Here is a 17,109-nt window from a genome sequence, read left to right as displayed (position 1 = left end):
CTATTTAAAATATTTAAGTATTATATTTAGTAATCTTAAAATATTTTTTATAATTAAAAAAGTATATTTAGAAAGCTCAAGGTTCGATCTATAGCCTATGTAAGGACTATATTTGGGCTTGGAAAGTAGCCCGAAGGCCAGGCTAGGATTAGGACTAGAGCTAGGGCTAGGCCTAGGCCTAAAGATATCATGTTAATATTTGGACAAAGTCCAACATAAATTTAGTTTGGCCAATCTGTTAACAAGTTTATAACAAAGTTGGATGGCATTGAAATAAATGAATAAGACGGCGGGATGGAGGTTGGGATGAGGAAGTAAGCAGCGGCACTATCATTGAGGTAGATCGGGATTAGGCTTATAGGGTCTCTAGAGATCCGCCATTAGGTCATCAATAGTGGGAGAGGTGGTGGAGGAGATGTAGATGAGAGTGGAAAAGAGAAAGAGAAGGGGGGGTTTTGAGGATCCATGAAAAGGGTTCTGACCCATAGGGTAAGAAAGAAGAAAGGGTATCATTTTTTTTTTTTTTGTCAAAAAGTGAGGCATCATTTAACACATTCTGATTGGAACTAGCTTATAATACGTATTCCCGGGCTTTTTAGTTGTCATTGGTTCAACCAATTGTCATGAGAAATATGAAGAGCTATCCATTCTATAATGGACGGTTGACAGAAATTTTTAAAAAATAAATTCTGCGTAGATTTTTTTTTTCGGTATCTGCATAGATTTCACAAAGCAAAGTAGCAAAACCCATTATTTTAACATTTGATGACCTGAACAGGATGTACACTATCAGGAACCGACCCGAAAGAAAGACTAGCCCAAAACCCGGAATTCGGTGCATGGGTCTGGGTTCAACGATTTTTGCCTATGAATTCCCTTCTCCGCCGCCACTTATAGACCCGGAGTCCGCCGGAGATCCAGCGCGAAAGCCCCGCCGCCGAACTCCCCACCACCCCTCCAGGTTCGTCTCCTTCTCCTCTTCTCTTCTTCTTTGGATTGATAGTTTGAAACCCTAGATTGCGGAAGCAATGACCCGTACTGCTCCGCTATCCTTTTTCCCACCGTCATCTCTGCCCCCGCTGCTCGGCTGTCTCTTCTCTCTCTCAAAGATCGTCGCTAAAGAAGTCTTGGCTTTCAGTCTCTTTTTGTCGCCTTTTCTTTTTTAATTATTCTTCTTCTTGGCGACAATGATGGATTCTTCTCCTCTTCATGGCCATGCGTCTCTTATTTTCTAGTAGTAGGCGAGGCAGCTGCGAGAAGGAGGAGAAGAAGAAGGAACGATGGAGGAGAAGAAGAAGGTCTTTCCGCTTTATTGAATTGGAGCTTTGAACCCTAAGTTTCCAACTGGTTTTCTTGTGGTCTTCTAGCGGGTAATGACCGTGAAATTGCGCTTCTTTCTCTCAATTCTTCTTTTTCTTCTTCTCACTTCTTCTTATTCTTAGTATATCTGGTCGAAGAGGCTATGGTGATTCTTGAACGAGGATTTTGCTACATTGTGGAGTGGGAAAATGGCTTTCATGCAATCTTGGATGGTCTGATGGCAACGGTTTGCATCCGTTTGAATCCGAACCGTTAAAAAAAAATCTTGTTATGCGTTCTCCTTTCTCCAGCTGAGCACAATATTCCTTTGTGGTTTGGATGGATAAGAATGGATGGTTTAGAAATATGGTGTTGCTTTTGTGGATTAGGCATGTGCTGCTGATGTTTTTTCATGTGCCTTTACTTTTGTTTTATTGATGTGAGCACTATGCTTTGGAGCCAAGATCCTATGAAAAATAGTTGGTTGTACCTGGCAAGTACTGAAATTTTTATAGAGTCTGTTCATTGAATTTTGATGTCATGTCCTTTTTATAAGTCATATTTGGTTTTAGATATTACAGGAACCACTTAAAATATGCGGGCTTGGAAATTTGATAGAAGCTCATTTAATCGACTCAATTAGGTAGAAGTCATGTAGCCCAGCCCGATTCAACCTAATAACCTAAAGCCGAATCGAACTGAATTTCTCTGGTTGGTTTGAACTGATTTTTGTATATGGTCGGTTTTGTTTTAGCAAACTAATTTAAACTGGTGTGGTTTCAAGAATAGCTCTAAATCAACCAGAGTTGAACTGTGCACACCCATAGCTATAAATTTTGATTCCTGTCTTTAGAGTGAATGCTCGACACCAACTTCACTACTCCCCCTTATTTTGATCCAAGTTCATCTCTTTCTCCCTTTGTTTTCATGGATCTCGATCCATTCCCATTTGAGTTTGTTCTTTCTTTTGATTTGATCGGGTTCTAAGGACATACCATTCTTGTTTGCTTGTTGTGGTCATTTTTTGATTTCACGTCTTTCTTCATCACCAAGCCCCAGTCAAGGGAATGATAAAGAAGTTTTGGATTTCCAGGATTTTCTCGAAAAACAATAAATGTTCTACGACAAGTGTAATAGAAAATTTGATTTGTCTGGATGCATGATAGTGAAAGAAATGGGAAAGGCTGGAGCTATGTTGCTGCTGTAGCATATGATGTGTGATACAACCTAATTTGTTGCAATCGTTGTCAAGTTCTAAGTGAACTTTGACCATGCATTCGATAGGCAACATGGTAAAGTGGGTTTCTGCTTGATGATAAAGGGAGCGTTAAGCGCTTATCGAGTGATAAGAGGCTTGATGTGGTGGTGTCTTCCATCTCAAAAGCTGAACACTGGCCTAGGAATGCATTGGCATTCCAATTCCACAATTACAGTTTGAGAGGTGTGGACTGATGGAGTCTTGTGACAGTCTCCGTCACATGCATTTCAAAACTTGATGAAGGAAGAGACTTCTTTCATATTTGATCTTTTCTTCTGATGCATTTCTACTTGATGGATTGTTGAAGAAAAAGGCATTTCAAGTGTTTAAACAAAGAAAATGTGAATTGTTGAAGACAAAGGCATTTCAAGTGTTTAAAGAAAGAAAATATGAAACAGTAGCTCAACAGGGTATTTTTTTATTAGATATGTAGCTAACCAAGCCAAGGCATAATTATTAAGATAGTATGCTCTTATGTTGCTACTAGAGGATGGTTATAGTAGTTGCCTAGATTGCCTATAAAAAGGATGGCAAATAGGGTTTGTCGGTGTTTTCCTTGAAATTCATGTTTGAGTCTATGTTCAGAGATGTAGGAGCATTATCTATCTAGACCCGAACCAGACTTTAGCTGATTGGGCTTGGACTTGACCTATACCTATATTTAATAGTATGGATTAGTTATGGGTCAAAACTAAAGACTTGGATTCCAACAAGATAGGGTCTGAAGCTCATGGACTAGACTAGTTAAGATTGAAAAAAAAATCTGCTTGGAATGGACAAAATTCATTCATAAATCTGAATCTGGGCTCTTAATCTTTAGACTTAGATCTGACACTGCTGACCTAATCTGAAGAAAACCTGGTTTTACCCATCATGTGTTTGGGTACCTGGTCTAAAACTTTAACCCAAAGCTATTTATGGTGAAGTTGAGGCTTCGACCTGTCAGACTCTTTTCTAACTCTTAAATTCAACATATGTATTGTTGATTCCCCTTATTGAAATGAATTAAGTTGGATAGCTCATTAGCCATTTTTTCTCTCTTTTTTGTTAAACATGAATCTCTGCAACCAAGAGTTAAATCTTGAAAATATAAGCTGATTTGTAATTCTTCAAGGGCAAATAGTTAATCTAGAAATTTGTATATCATGCCTATTGCTGGGATTAATGACTTCTAGCCTTAAAGTCATTTTTTTATGGTTAGTACCATTAGAGCTCTTAGGTGAATGTACTTTCTGGATGGCAAAATTTCATGGATATAATAGAGAACTACATGGAAGTTGTTATACAACTATGGATGGTGCACTAAAGAGAATTGAAAAGCATGCTTATTTCTAAATGTCTCAAGCAATGGTCATCTGATATTTGATATATTAAGTGCTAGTAAACTAAACAAGGCATGCACTTGAAAAGGAGTTACTTGGATTTGGAAGTAGTTAAGGTCAAGACCAGAGTTTGCACATTTAATATGGTGGTTGACTTTGACAAGGTGATTGCTGCATCAAATCAACTCAAGGTGAACAGTGAGAAGATTGAGAATGGAATATCCGTCGATTCCCATGTATAGTTATCATGGAACTAATGAAATATCTATGGCATGGCTTTAAGGAGCTCATGTTTCGGCATGTAAGCATAAGTTCTTGAGTGGAGAAGGCTCTTATTATCAGTTAACAAATTTTGGATCTTAATTTAAGATGATCGCTGAAACTAGGAAATGAAACTGAAGAGGCAAAATCAGGGTGTGCAAATGAGTGCGGCTTGATCCATTATACTGGACCACCTTCAGCTGATTAAGTAAAAAGACATCAATGCACACACCAATTAGACAAAGTTATTCCATTTGCAATTCTCAAAATAAGTCCATTGTTACACCAATATATGTGTGGGAAAAAGGTACTATGAAGGATGTCCATTTATGGATGGATTCTCAGAATACAACCAGATAAAAGAGTGCTTTTATGTTTTGGGTTACTATTATGATAGATAATTTAATGTAGCATATGATGCTTATGTGGAGGTTGTAGCAAAGATAACCTGTACTGGAAGTAGGATTCGGAACAATTATTTTTACCAGATTCGGAACAATTACTTTTACCAGAGACGACAGAAAAATCCTGATGTAAAGGTTAAAATCACCAATGGTTCATTTAATGTTATTTATTTTCTTATGTGTTATAAATGCCTAACTTTCAAATAATGAAAAAAGAACATAACTTGGATCCAGGCCTTCGAAGAGGAAGAAGGCAGCAAAGAACTCAGAGAGAAAGATAGAGATGGGGTGGAAGGCAGCTGAGAAAATAATCCAACGCTGGAAGATCCTCAGGGGAGATAATGTATAACCTATTGATTTCTCCTCCCTCCCTCCCCTTCAATATGTTTTTTTTCTTGAAATGATGGTTTTTTGTTTTGTTTTGTTTTGTTTTCTAGGTAATGATCATAAGGGGGAAAGATAAGGGTGAGATGGGTGTCATCAAACGCGTTATCCGATCCCAGAACCGAGTCATCGTTGAGGGAAAGAATCTGGTTTGTCCCATTTAGTAGTCTCAGATGTTTGGCAAATTTTTCCTTTGTTTCCCGTTATTTTTTCAGTGAAAATCATGTTTTTTTTAGAGTTTGTTGATCTCATTTTTATTTAATAAGAACCCATCACCATTCTTGAGTTTACAATATTGGGACAAAATTGCTATATAATTTGTATGAGTGGTAATGTTACTTATGCACATTCTGGACTTTTGCTCCATCATGTGATTCAGTCAGAATAATTGAGACATTACTGCCCATTTCTGATTTTTATCTTATTATGGTTAATTCTTGGCATTGGATTGGGGGCCTTCTTTTGGTCCAAAACTCCCATTAATGGAGATAACTCTCATTCTGCTATGAAATATCCCGGGCTTAAATGGCCATTTTTTGATTTTGTTAATGTGATACTGATCCTAGTTGGAAATTTACTGAATAATTGAAATGTTATCCAAGTTGTCAGTTTCTTCTCTATTTTATTAGAGGTTTCATTGATTAGTATTTTCTGAATATTGATCACTCAATAAATAGATTAGAAACTCTTAGCGAAATTTTAAAAATGATATCAAACTTTTCTGTAACTTTTTCAATCCTGCCTTGTTATCAAGATTTTTCTGATATCCCTTGGATAGTTCTCATTGTCACATCTGCAGTGTCTTGCATTTCTGCACATTTTGCTGAATTTTTTATCATTTTTCTTGTTCTATTCACTATATTTAACACCATAGTTTAGTTAATGTTAGTGTTGAAATTAAATTACTATGGATTCCATAATTTATAGACCCGGTATGTTATCCCTGTCTCCAGCATTGTAAATTATGTGCTCTTAGGCGATAATAAGTGTGATAACAAGGATGTGTGTTTACAGGTGAAGAAACACATTAAGCAAGGACAAGGATATGAAGGTGGGATCTTTTCAATTGAAGCTCCTCTTCATGTTTCAAATGTTCAAGTTCTTGATCCGGTTACTGGGTATGATGCGCATGGATTTTGTTGACAGCCTTTTAGTCACAGGATAATTACATAATAAAGGCAATTTCCCTTTTGTCTTCATTCTATTGAAGCAGAAACAAATTGTTGCTTATAATATGCTCCTGCAGGAGACCTTGTAAGATTGGATACAAGTATCTGGAAGATGGAACAAAGGTAAGAATCTCTAGAGGGCAACAAGCATCTGGAGCCTTAATTCCTCGTCCAGAGATTTTAAAACAAAGGAGAAAACCAAGACCTATGGAACGTATGTTTTTCTTTTTCCAGCGACTTTATATCTGTCTGTTTGTTGAAGCACTTGCATCATTTTTTATTCCTGTAGTTCTTCTGAACTAGTCCATTCTGTACTCATCACTTGGTTTTTTGGATGTCTGAATTGTAGTTTTTCTTTACTACATAGTTGGTTTTGTTGTCTTAAAAAATTCAATATAGATCATATTTGTATATGCACAATCTATTTTTTGTCACATAATGGACACTGCATCTATCCTCGTGCCCAAATTGATAGTGATGATAATAGTTCGTAGCCTTTCTCAGTGATAAAGTAATAAACCTATGATCTAGATTTGCATTTTAATTGAATAGCTTTTTTTTTTTCAATTACTTCATAAATGAACTACCTATTGGCCCTATTTATCTTTGAAGGGTAGTTTTATTGTTGTATAGAAGGCCTGCCACTCAGTTATTCCTATGATAATCTCATCCATCAACCATTTGTTTCCAATCATTTTCTAAGTTTTGGATTTATTGGAAGGTTAATCAGAGGATACTTAGGAAGACCGGATTGAATTGTTTGGACATAATTCAGGAAGAAAAAACTCATAATGCAAGAGGTAGTATGCAGCATAAGGTTGAAATGGAGGTGGCAGTTCAGAAACCAAAAATACGTTGTAGGATAGGCCTTTGGACTTGCATTTTATGGTTAAAACGTGAAATGATTGCTGATTAGGGAATGTGATTTATCTCTAGGACATAGGTCTTGAGAAAGGGGGCATTCTTCCATTCACCAACTTTAAAGATTTATTTATTTATCAACTCTTCCAAGTTTCAATCTCAACAAAATCACTAAAACTTTGCAAGACTGTATGAAGATAATGAAGAAAGTAGTAAATAAAAACGGGAGATATAGATTATTCTCACTATAAATGTTTGCATTTGATCTGAATTCAGTGGTTTATTTGGAAATTGCTTAAGATTCATCCCTAAACGGCCAAACTCAATAGGCTCTTCACTCTTGCATGATGATAACAAGTTGTGACATTAATACATGACAGGGTTTGATGATAACAAGTAGGCCTACTTCAATTTCAATTGGATTAGTTATTTCTCGACATGGCTTATGAAATCACTTCATAAGTCATCTTTACACGATGGTAGTATGAAAATGGTTGTTGCACTCATTTATTTAACATGGTTTGTATTCGTGCAATGACAGTGGGGATCCTCTAATCTTATCTCAAACATGACTCCTTTTGACTATGGGAAGAATGACCAGGTTGTAATAGTTTTATTTGATGCAGTTAAGCACTTATAAAAGCTATTTTAACATATGTCTAATCTAGATGCAAATGACAGCTTTGGTATCTGCTTTGGTTGGCGCACTGACCTTATGTCAATAGATATAGCAACAGAACATTTTGATTTCATCTTGAATACTATGTTAGAACCTTAAATTTTGAATAACTATAGAAATAGTTAAGAAAAAGGGTCAAGAATAAGAAATTAAAATCATAGAGGAAACTACCAAGAAAATCATAGAGAAGGAAAAAGAAAAAAAAATGGAAAGACAAAATTATATGGAAAAGAAGGAAAAATTTATACAAATGTTTTTTTAATTAAATAAAAAAAGCTATAATAGGAAGGTTGGAAATTATGTTTCAGACTTTACCATGGACAGTTACAAATGGGATTGATATGACATGCAAAATTATCAGAAGAAAAAACTTGAATTGATTAAATAGGTTATCAAAGAGTCAAAGTAACATAAGGAGCTACAAAGTAACAGTTAAATAAATTAAATCATTGATGCATTTAATATACTTAATGTAAGTATATCATTAATAGTGGATATTTTATATTCATCTAGTGCTATACGCGTCTTCCTCAAATTTAGTTGGAATTGGATCCATTTGGTGCAAATCTTTTTGAAATCTTTCTTATTGTGAAATTGGTTCAATTGAAGTGGTGACAGTCCATCCATAATTGTTTTTATATTGCTGAAGCCACCAAATGACCCCTTTGTCCCTCAGGGTTAGTCCAAAATTAGTAACTACCATGAGAGACTCATGCACACACTTGCACGATAGATAGATAGATAGATGGGTTCTTCTTTGTAGCCTAAATTTATTAGTACCTAAACAATCTAAGAAGGATCAATAAGATATTGCAGTATCAGATAGATAGAGAGGTTTTATTTTGCAGCCTAAATTTATCAGTTTTATAGCACGATTCATTTCTTATTATTTCTATCATTTATTATTATCTTCTAACATGTTTCTTAGAACCTTAATCTTTTTGAGAACCACCAAGTGACATCATACTTGATAGTCTCATAGATGAACCTTGGTTTGTTATATCTAGTGATTGTCCACCAATATGCTGAGACTCTAACTAGAAAAATTACCCATTCAAAACATTTCAAAGTATGGGTATCCATGATTGTTATGACTTAAGGCTATTTTTACCTAGCACCATGTTATGGACAGAGTGTTGTTCTAAGAGTTAGCAAATTGTAGTATCAACTTCTTGACCTTTGTAAAGCTCCTGCTCTCCATTCCAATATTCCATTCCATGAAGAAGGATTGTGTTTAGTTTTAAGTGTGCTAGTCGCTTCCCAATTGCAGACGTCGAAGGAAATTTAGATGGAGAGAATTGTTTAGGGAAACTTCTGTTGACTTTTCGGAGTTTCAAAACTCCTTTCGCGTGCTCTCTGCGTTTGCGTGTTTGTTCACGCCGTTCGGCCATTCTGCGAGAAGGTCGTGCGGCAACGTTCCGTGCAGCCGTTTCGTGAACTCTCCACGCGCGGGCGGCAGTTCCGCATGCCGTTCTCGCACACGAGCTTCTGCGGTCATCTGCGCCTATAAAAGGCGCCTCTCTTTTCTCAGTTTTCGAATGAGAAAAATATCGAGTCTTCTTATCCTCAAAATTCTCTCCATCTTCAAAATTCTCTTTTTTCTGCTCTCTCTTTCATTCATTTTGTTGATTGGGTTGAGGACGAAGTTGATCGACGTCCGTTCGAGATCGTGCCACCGACGGGCATTGGAGTACTTGGCTTTCGGATTATACCTTGGAGGGTGTGCGGCTCAAGTCTTCACATGGGAAGGGACCAAAATCTCCTTTAGGGCAGTGGTTTATTGCCTCCCGAGTTAGGTTCTATTTATTTTATTTTTTGTCACATCATATTTAATTATATCACACACATCACAGAAAAAATATTTTAAATATATATATATATATATTTTGGTTGGCATATAAATTACAAATTAAGTTTTTTTTTGTGAGCCTATTTCACCATTTTTCCATCTTAAGCTTACTTACTCTTCAATACAATTTTTTTTAATTAGTTCATTTTCTGTAATTTCATTTTTTTTGTGGTTACATTATATATATATATATATATATATATATATTATTTCATATATTTTCCATGACAGTCTAAAGGAGATTTCGAAAAATATTTTAGTAGTGCATGCATATTTAATATAAATTTTTTGTATATATTTAGGGCTTATGTAGTGTATGCATATTTAATATAATTGTTTGTACTTATGTTCCTTGCATATTTATATATTATTTTTTTTAATTTTTAATTGATCAGCATTATTTTTTATAATTTTGTGTTGTACAAATTAATTAAAAATCTCTTCAAAACTTGTATTGCTGCATGCTCAACCTTAATAAAATTATTAATTTCACTAGTTAAAAATAATAATAATTATTTTTTTAAAAAAACTAACTAATAAATTTTTTTTAAATGTCAGTTTTTCTCTCTGAACCTTACTTGGACCAAATGGCTACTTTAGAGATGAAACCTTTAGTCTTAAATCCGACAAGTTTGATGGAACAACTTTAGGAGGTGGCAAAGCCAAATAAAATTTTGACTAACCACTTTGGGGCTCTAGTCGATTATTGATCAATTTCTGCCTCCTCTAGTTCAACCTCTTCTGCCACCTCTGAAGAAGACTATTTTGTAAGGATAGAATTCTAAGTCCCTTAGTGATTCACTCTATGATGTTTATTTATCTGCAAAGAGTGCAAAAGAATTATGGGACAATCTAGAGTCTGAGTATGGCTGGATGATGCTGGTGTTGAGCGGTTCAACATCGCATCATTTCTTAGATATGTTATGGTAGATGATAAACTCTAAATGATCAATTCCATCAATTTCAAGAATATCTTAGGAAGCTTCAAACCAATGGAACTCTCTGAAGAATTTAAGATCTTGAGCCTTCTTGATAAATTGCCTTCTTCTTGGGATGGCTTTGCAAAGGTCAGCTCCATAAGCAAGGAGAATTAACCCTAATTCAACTTCTCAATTCAATTAGGATAGAAGACCAATATAGGTCTAAAACCAGCAAATCAGAGTCCCAGATGCTCAAGCTAACCTGACCCTTACCAAATCCAAATCAAAATCTAATTTTCAACCAAACCAACAATACCAGTCAAACCATCCTAACTGACCCTACTCAAATAAATTCAAATCTAAGGGTAAAAATTTTAAGGCCAATAACACTAGATCCATCATGCCTGCCCAAGGTCCAAGTAATAAGTTCTACTTTGTGTGCGGAAGAACCAATCATCTGGTGAGAGACTGTTATCATCGGAAGGAGCCCTTTTGCAAACCTTTTGGTTTCTGGACCTTAAGCTCATATAGTTGAAGGTCCAGAAGACACCACCTTGAGATCAGTAAGCCTTAACCCTGAAGTTAATTTTACTTTCTCTAACCTTGACTGGTGGTTGGATTCAGGAGCTAATGTTCGTATTTGTTTTGATCGCTCCTGGTTCACTACTATGCAGGACTCAAGCAGAAGAGTTGTAATCTTTGGGAACAATAATGCCGCCAGGATCAAGGGACAAGGATGAATTAATTTGAAGATGACTTCTGAAAAGGTTCTTATCTTGACGGATGTAATGTATGTTCAGACCTTAGGAAGAACCTAGTTAATGGGTCTCAGCTGGTTCAGAAAGGATATAAAATTATCTTTGATTGTAATAAAGTTGTAATAACTAAGAATAATGCTTTCATAGGAAGAGGATATGTAAGTGAAGGTTTATTCAAATTAAATATAATAAATTATTTTATAATAAAGCTGAGAATCAAGTTTGTTTTGTGAATAAATCTAATCAAAATTTGTGACATAATAGATTAGGTTATGTACACTTAAGGAAAATCAAATATATGATGGATTCAAAGCTAATTCCCAAATCAATCTTAGATATATCTAACTGTGAAATATGTGCTGAATCTAAACAACCAAGAAAACCATTCAAATCAGTAGAAAGAAATTCTTCAATCTTGGAATTGATACATAGTGATGTATGTGACTCTTTCAAAACTGCAACCCGTGGTGGCAATAGGTATATAGTAACTTTTATAGATGATTTTTTGAGATGCTGCTATTACCTAATTAAATCTAAGGATGAAACCTTTAATAAATTCAAAATTTAGAAGAGTGAAGTAGAAAATCAACAAGAAAAAAAATTAAGATTCTTAAGACTGATAGAGGAGGAGAGTATGCTTCAAATGATTTTTCCCTGTTCTGTCAAAAACATAGAATAATTCATGAAGTAACTGCTCCTTACTCTCCACAGTCTAATAGTGTGGCTGAGTGTAAAAATCATGCCCTCTTGGATATGATAAATGCTATGTTGATTAGCTTAGGTCTGCCTGAGAACTTGTGGGGGGGAGCTCTTCTGTCTTTTTGCTTCATCCTAAATAGAATCTTTATTAAGGATAGTAGTAAGACCCTTTATGAATTTTGGAAAGATAGAGCTCCTAACTTAAATTTTCTCAAAATATGGGGTGTCTAGCTAAATTGAATATTTCTGAACCCAAAAAGAGAAAGCTAGGATCTAAAATTGTAGATGCTGTCTTTATTGGTTATGCCCAAAATAGTAATACCTATAGGTTCTTAGTGATTAAATCAGATATTAGTGATATGAGTTATAATTCAATCCTAGAAGCTAGAGATGCTTCTTTCTTTGAAGATATATTTTCTTTTAAAACTAAAATTTTAAGATCCCTAGAATGTGAACCATCTTCTTCTAGATCTATGAACTTAGAACTTAAAACTAAAACTGAATTAAGAAGAAGTAAAAGGATCAGAATTGAAAAAAATTTTGGAGAAGAATTCTTTACATATCTTGTAGAGGGTGATCCTTGCACGTATGATGAAGCTATGTCATCATCAGATTCATCATATTGGAAGGAAGCTATAAATAGTGAAATTCAATCAATCCTAAGAATAAATCTTGGATTTTATTAGATTTACCTCCTGAAATAAAGCAATAAAAACTAAATAGATTTTTAAAAGGAAATTAAGACCAGATGGAACAGTAGAAAGATATAAAGCTAGGTTAGTAGCTAAAGGATACAGTCAAAAAAAAGACATAGATTATTTTGATACATATGCTCCTGTAGCTAGAATAACCACCTTAAGAACTTTGGTAGCATTAGCATCAATTCATAAATTAATGATTCATCAAATGGATGTAAAAACTGCATTCTTAAATGGAGAATTAGAAGAAGAAATCTATATAAACCAACCTCAAGGTTTTATAGTCAAAGGACAAAAAGGTATGTAAATTAATTAAATCACTTTATGGATTAAAACAAGCTCCTAGACAATGGCATATTAAATTTGATGAAATTATCCCAGGTAATAACTTTAGGATTAATGAACATGATAAATGTGTGTGTATTATAAAAAAATAACTTAGATTTTATCATTTTATGCCTGTATGTAAATGATATTCTATTATTTAGAACATCACTAAAAATAATACAAAAAATTAAAGATTATTTGTCAAATAATTTTGATATGAAAGACTTAGGAGAAGCTGATATAATCTTAGGAATGAAACTTAAAAGAACAAATAACGAAATAGCCATAAATCTAACACATTCAATAGAAAAAATGCTTAAAAAATTTGAATATTTTGATCTAAATCCTGTCTCTACCCTATGTGATCATAGTTCTCATTTAATTAAAAATTTAGGAGAACCTGTAAGACAATTAGAATATTCCAGAGGATAGAGTCACTGCTATATGTAGCAAATAGAACCCATCCTGATATAGCTTATGCAGTAGGCAGGCTAAGTCGGTATACTAGCAATCCTAGTGAAGAACATTGGAAAGCCCTTGAAAGAGTCTTTAGATATCTAAAAGGGATTCTAGATTACTCTCTTTTGTTCTCTAGTTATCCAAAAGTACTAGAAGGATATAATGATGCAAACTGGGTGACAGATAATTTAGATGTTAAGTCCACCATAGGTTATCTCTTCATGTTTGGAGGAGATGCAGTATCTTGGGTTCATGTAAACAAACAATAATAACAAGAAGCACATTAAAATCTGACTTAACTGCTCTTGACACCACTTGCACTGAAGCATAGTGGCTAAAAGATTTAATTAATGATTTTGAAATTTTTTCATTCAAAATATATGTAGTATCAATAAATTGTGATTGTAGAGCTTTAATAGATCTGTTAAATCAGCAGACATCGAATAAAAAAATGAACAATCATATTCGGATCAGATATAAAATTGTGAGAAATAAAATGAAAGATGTGATATCACTTTAATTTATAAGATCAAAGAATAATCTATCTGATCTTTTAACTAAAGATCTTTCAAAAGCTTTGGTGTTTGAGACATCGAGAGGGATGGGCTTAAGCCCATATATTAGTCGCCAGAGTGGACCCCTGCCTTTATGTTGGAGATCCCAGGGTCAAGGTTCAAAGGGTAACGATCTCTGAGGTGACATCTGAGAGCACCGATTTCGGAGTTTTCTTAATCCATCTCTATAGTGTAGTGCTCTATGTGTAATGGTTAGGTTGAGCATAGCTCTCAGTAGATCCAAGACTGAAAGTTCAGCAAGGTACGATTCTGTTACACGTACCTTGGAGGATCTACCTTAGTGAGAGTAGTCGTGAGGCTGCGACTATGGGATTGGGCGAGTCCCCTTATGAAAATCAAGGCATGCGCATGGCCTAAGTAGTGCTACCCCGCATTTGATCAGTTCGTCTTCATACTGTGTGTATTTTATACTAAATACAAGTTCAAACCTAGAAGGTACTTGTACTAAATACAGTAAAAGCCCAATGAAAGATTTTAAATATTTACTGAATTGAAATATTTTGTGAGTTTTGAAACTTGTGGGGGATTGTTGATTTTTCAGAGTTTCAAAACTCCTTCCGGTGCTCTCTGCATTTGTGCGTTTGTTCACGTGTTCGGTCGTTTGCGAGAAGATCGTGCGACAATGTTTCGTGTGGCCGTTCTGCGGTCGTTTTGCCAACTCTCTATGTGCGGGCGGCAGTTCGCGTGCCGTTCTCGCACATAGAGCTTCCACAGTCGTCTGCGCTATAAAAGGCACCCCACTTTTCTCAGTTTTCAAACAAGAAAAATGTCGAGTCTTATTTTTAAAAATTCTCCCATCTTAAAAATTCTCTCTTTGTGCTCTCTCTCTCTTTCATTCATTTTGTTGATTGGGCTGAGGATGAAGTTGATCGGCGTCCGTTCGAGATCGTGCCAGTACTTGACTTCGGGATTGTACCTTGGAGGAGGGTGTGCGGCTCAAGTCTTCGCACGAGAAGGGGCGAAATCTTTTTAGGGCAGTGATTTATCCACCTCCCGAGTTAGGTTCTATTTATTTTATTTTTTGTACATCATATTTAATTGTATCATACACATCACAGAAAAAATATTTTAATATATATATATATATTTTGGTTGGCATTTAAATTACAAATTAATTTTTTTTTTTTTTTTTGTGAGCCTATATCACTATTTTTCCATTTAAGCTTACTCTTCAATACAATTTTTTTTTAATTAGTTCATTTTCCTGTAATTTCATTTTTTCCTGTGGTTACATTATATATATATATAATATATAATTATATTATATTTACATATATCATTTTTCATACATATTCATAATACATATTATTCCCATACTAATTCAAACTACTAAACTAAACATATATATAATATATATAATATCATAATTTCAATAACAACTTCTTCCCTGAACTTGGATTCAAACTCTAGAAGCTGGGAACAATAGGGCATCAGAACTATAAGATGGAGACTCATTATTGGCAAGGATTTGTTTAGTGTGAAGACAATGAGCACTCCCATTCTACTTAAGTTTCCAGCTGATCTTTCAGTTTCTTGCCAGACATCATTCAGTTTTTCATGAAACGAAACCTACTCCTATTAATGTTTCTAGAAAATTAAGAAATTCTTTGGCCCTTTTACCGATGGTAAAACAAGTGCTTGCATTTTGTGAATATTCTAAAAGAACTGTAATTTCAAACTGTCTTAAACCTCAACTCTCTCTCTCTCCTCCCCCCCCTCCCCATTGCAAGGTTTCCTATGTATTTTGCAGCTGCTCATGAATCTTCCCCTCCCTCTACCCCCTTCTCTCTCTTAAAATCTACCAAATTATTTGGAAATCGATTGTATTATGAGCTTTTGCTTGACTTGTTTGGATAACCAAGGGTTATATCTTATTTTGCCAATGCATGGGCAGCTGGTCCAAGGATACGCCAATTGACCTCGTACTGGAGAAAACATATGATGCTAAAGCTGGAATCGGGGTGCCTGACCTTTGAACAAACATCACAAAGTTTTTGTTACAGGTTTGCAGAATTTTGGTGTTAGAGCATATTTCATCTACAATCATGTCAGCTAACTTGGAGTTTCTAAATTCTTGTTCATCTCTTGGTTATCATATGGCTGGTGTAACTTACTTTTTATAACTGCAAATTGGTATTCACTTGGCCAATCCTTTAGTATCTTTTACTGGAATATATTAGCTTTTATTTATAATTTGTGGGTTTACGCCCTTGCCAAACAAATCAATAGGTGTCAGCCAATAAAGTGGAAGAAGACAAGTTTATATTTGTCCCTAGTTACAAAATGTTCATGTTTCAGCATTCTTACTATCAAATAAGAACTCCTTTTAATAAGGAACACATAATTTACTTAATGTTCACTTATCTTGTATTATGTTGCATTATGCTTAATGTGTACATACGGGTTGGACACTTTGGTGCCTCTGCAGTTTGTGTCTGCCCAGAGATTGTAAGATCCTATGGATCAAAGTTTTGGAGCGATCATTAAGACAAATGAAAATCATATGCTTATTATAGTAAATCAGATTTTAATTTGCCAAAGTTGTTTTCAATTAAAGTAGGGTCACCATAAAATGTAGAGTAGTTAGGTGTTTGTTTTGCCAATTACCAATTTGGTGCTCTTAGCATAGTGGTGATGAGAGGTGTCAGATAAACTTTTCTTTTATATCCAAAAAAAATTGAAATTATAATGGGGTTGATTAATCCCTTTTCAAGTTGTCGTTGCCATTTTCTCACCAATTCTTCCTCTTTGTGTGTGGTGTTAGACATTTGATAGTCTCTTAAATGCTGTGCAGATGCTTCCCAATCCCTGTCATGGTTCTTGCTGTTGATTGGAGTCTATACACAATCGGCAGGACATGAAAAGGAAACCCAAGGTTAGGGAGGGGCCAATAACATACCAAAGAGGAGAGGAGGGGTTAGGGGTTATTGCTTATGTTTTGTTTTTGTTTTTAGAAAGAAGCTATCTTTTCTATTTCTGTTTTCAAATAGAAATATGAAATACAAAAACATTAATGGTGCCAAACAGGATCTAAAAGCTTTTGTTTTTTTAATAGGAGGGAGGCAACCCTCTCGAGGTCATTACATAAGTATGATTAGATGACTTGGAGCATGAACTTAAGACATGCAGAAGGACCACCTTCTCTGCCAAGATAAAGACAAATTTAGAATGAAATGAAGCCCATTGA

At 34.9% G+C, this 17,109-nt stretch overlaps 1 protein-coding gene across 2 annotated transcripts; it reads left to right on the top strand.

Moving 5' to 3' along the window:
* The first annotated feature begins 809 nt into the window (after window positions 1-809).
* Window positions 810-16,197, top strand: LOC105032703 (uncharacterized). 2 transcript variants are annotated; one of them, XM_073256517.1, is made up of 6 exons: window positions 810-961; window positions 4,779-4,887; window positions 4,982-5,077; window positions 5,943-6,046; window positions 6,175-6,315; window positions 15,817-16,197. In XM_073256517.1, exons 1-6 carry the CDS (start codon window positions 840-842, stop codon window positions 15,896-15,898), a joined length of 654 nt encoding a protein of 217 aa, XP_073112618.1. In that variant the 5' UTR covers window positions 810-839; the 3' UTR covers window positions 15,899-16,197. The 2 variants fall into 2 exon arrangements, with proteins under 2 accessions (XP_073112618.1, XP_073112617.1); XM_073256516.1 differs by lacking the exon at window positions 15,817-16,197 and having other exon boundaries at window positions 6,175-6,415.
* Window positions 16,198-17,109: the final 912 nt, after the last annotated feature.

This window comes from Elaeis guineensis, chromosome 4 (assembly GCF_000442705.2).
Source record: "Elaeis guineensis isolate ETL-2024a chromosome 4, EG11, whole genome shotgun sequence".
Lineage (NCBI taxonomy): Eukaryota > Viridiplantae > Streptophyta > Magnoliopsida > Arecales > Arecaceae > Elaeis > Elaeis guineensis.
The sequence above is the reverse complement of the archived record's forward strand: the minus strand, read 5'-3'. Positions and strand labels throughout refer to the sequence as shown.

Coding starts and splice junctions, on each gene's coding strand:
- LOC105032703 (XM_073256516.1), top strand. CDS start 840: ATGGGTCTGGGTTCAACGATTTTTGCCTATGAATTCCCTTCTCCGCCG. Junction 5,078..5,942: donor TCGTTGAGGGAAAGAATCTG/GTTTGTCCCATT, acceptor GTGTGTTTACAG/GTGAAGAAACACATTAAGCA. Junction 6,047..6,174: donor GTTCTTGATCCGGTTACTGG/GTATGATGCGCA, acceptor ATGCTCCTGCAG/GAGACCTTGTAAGATTGGAT.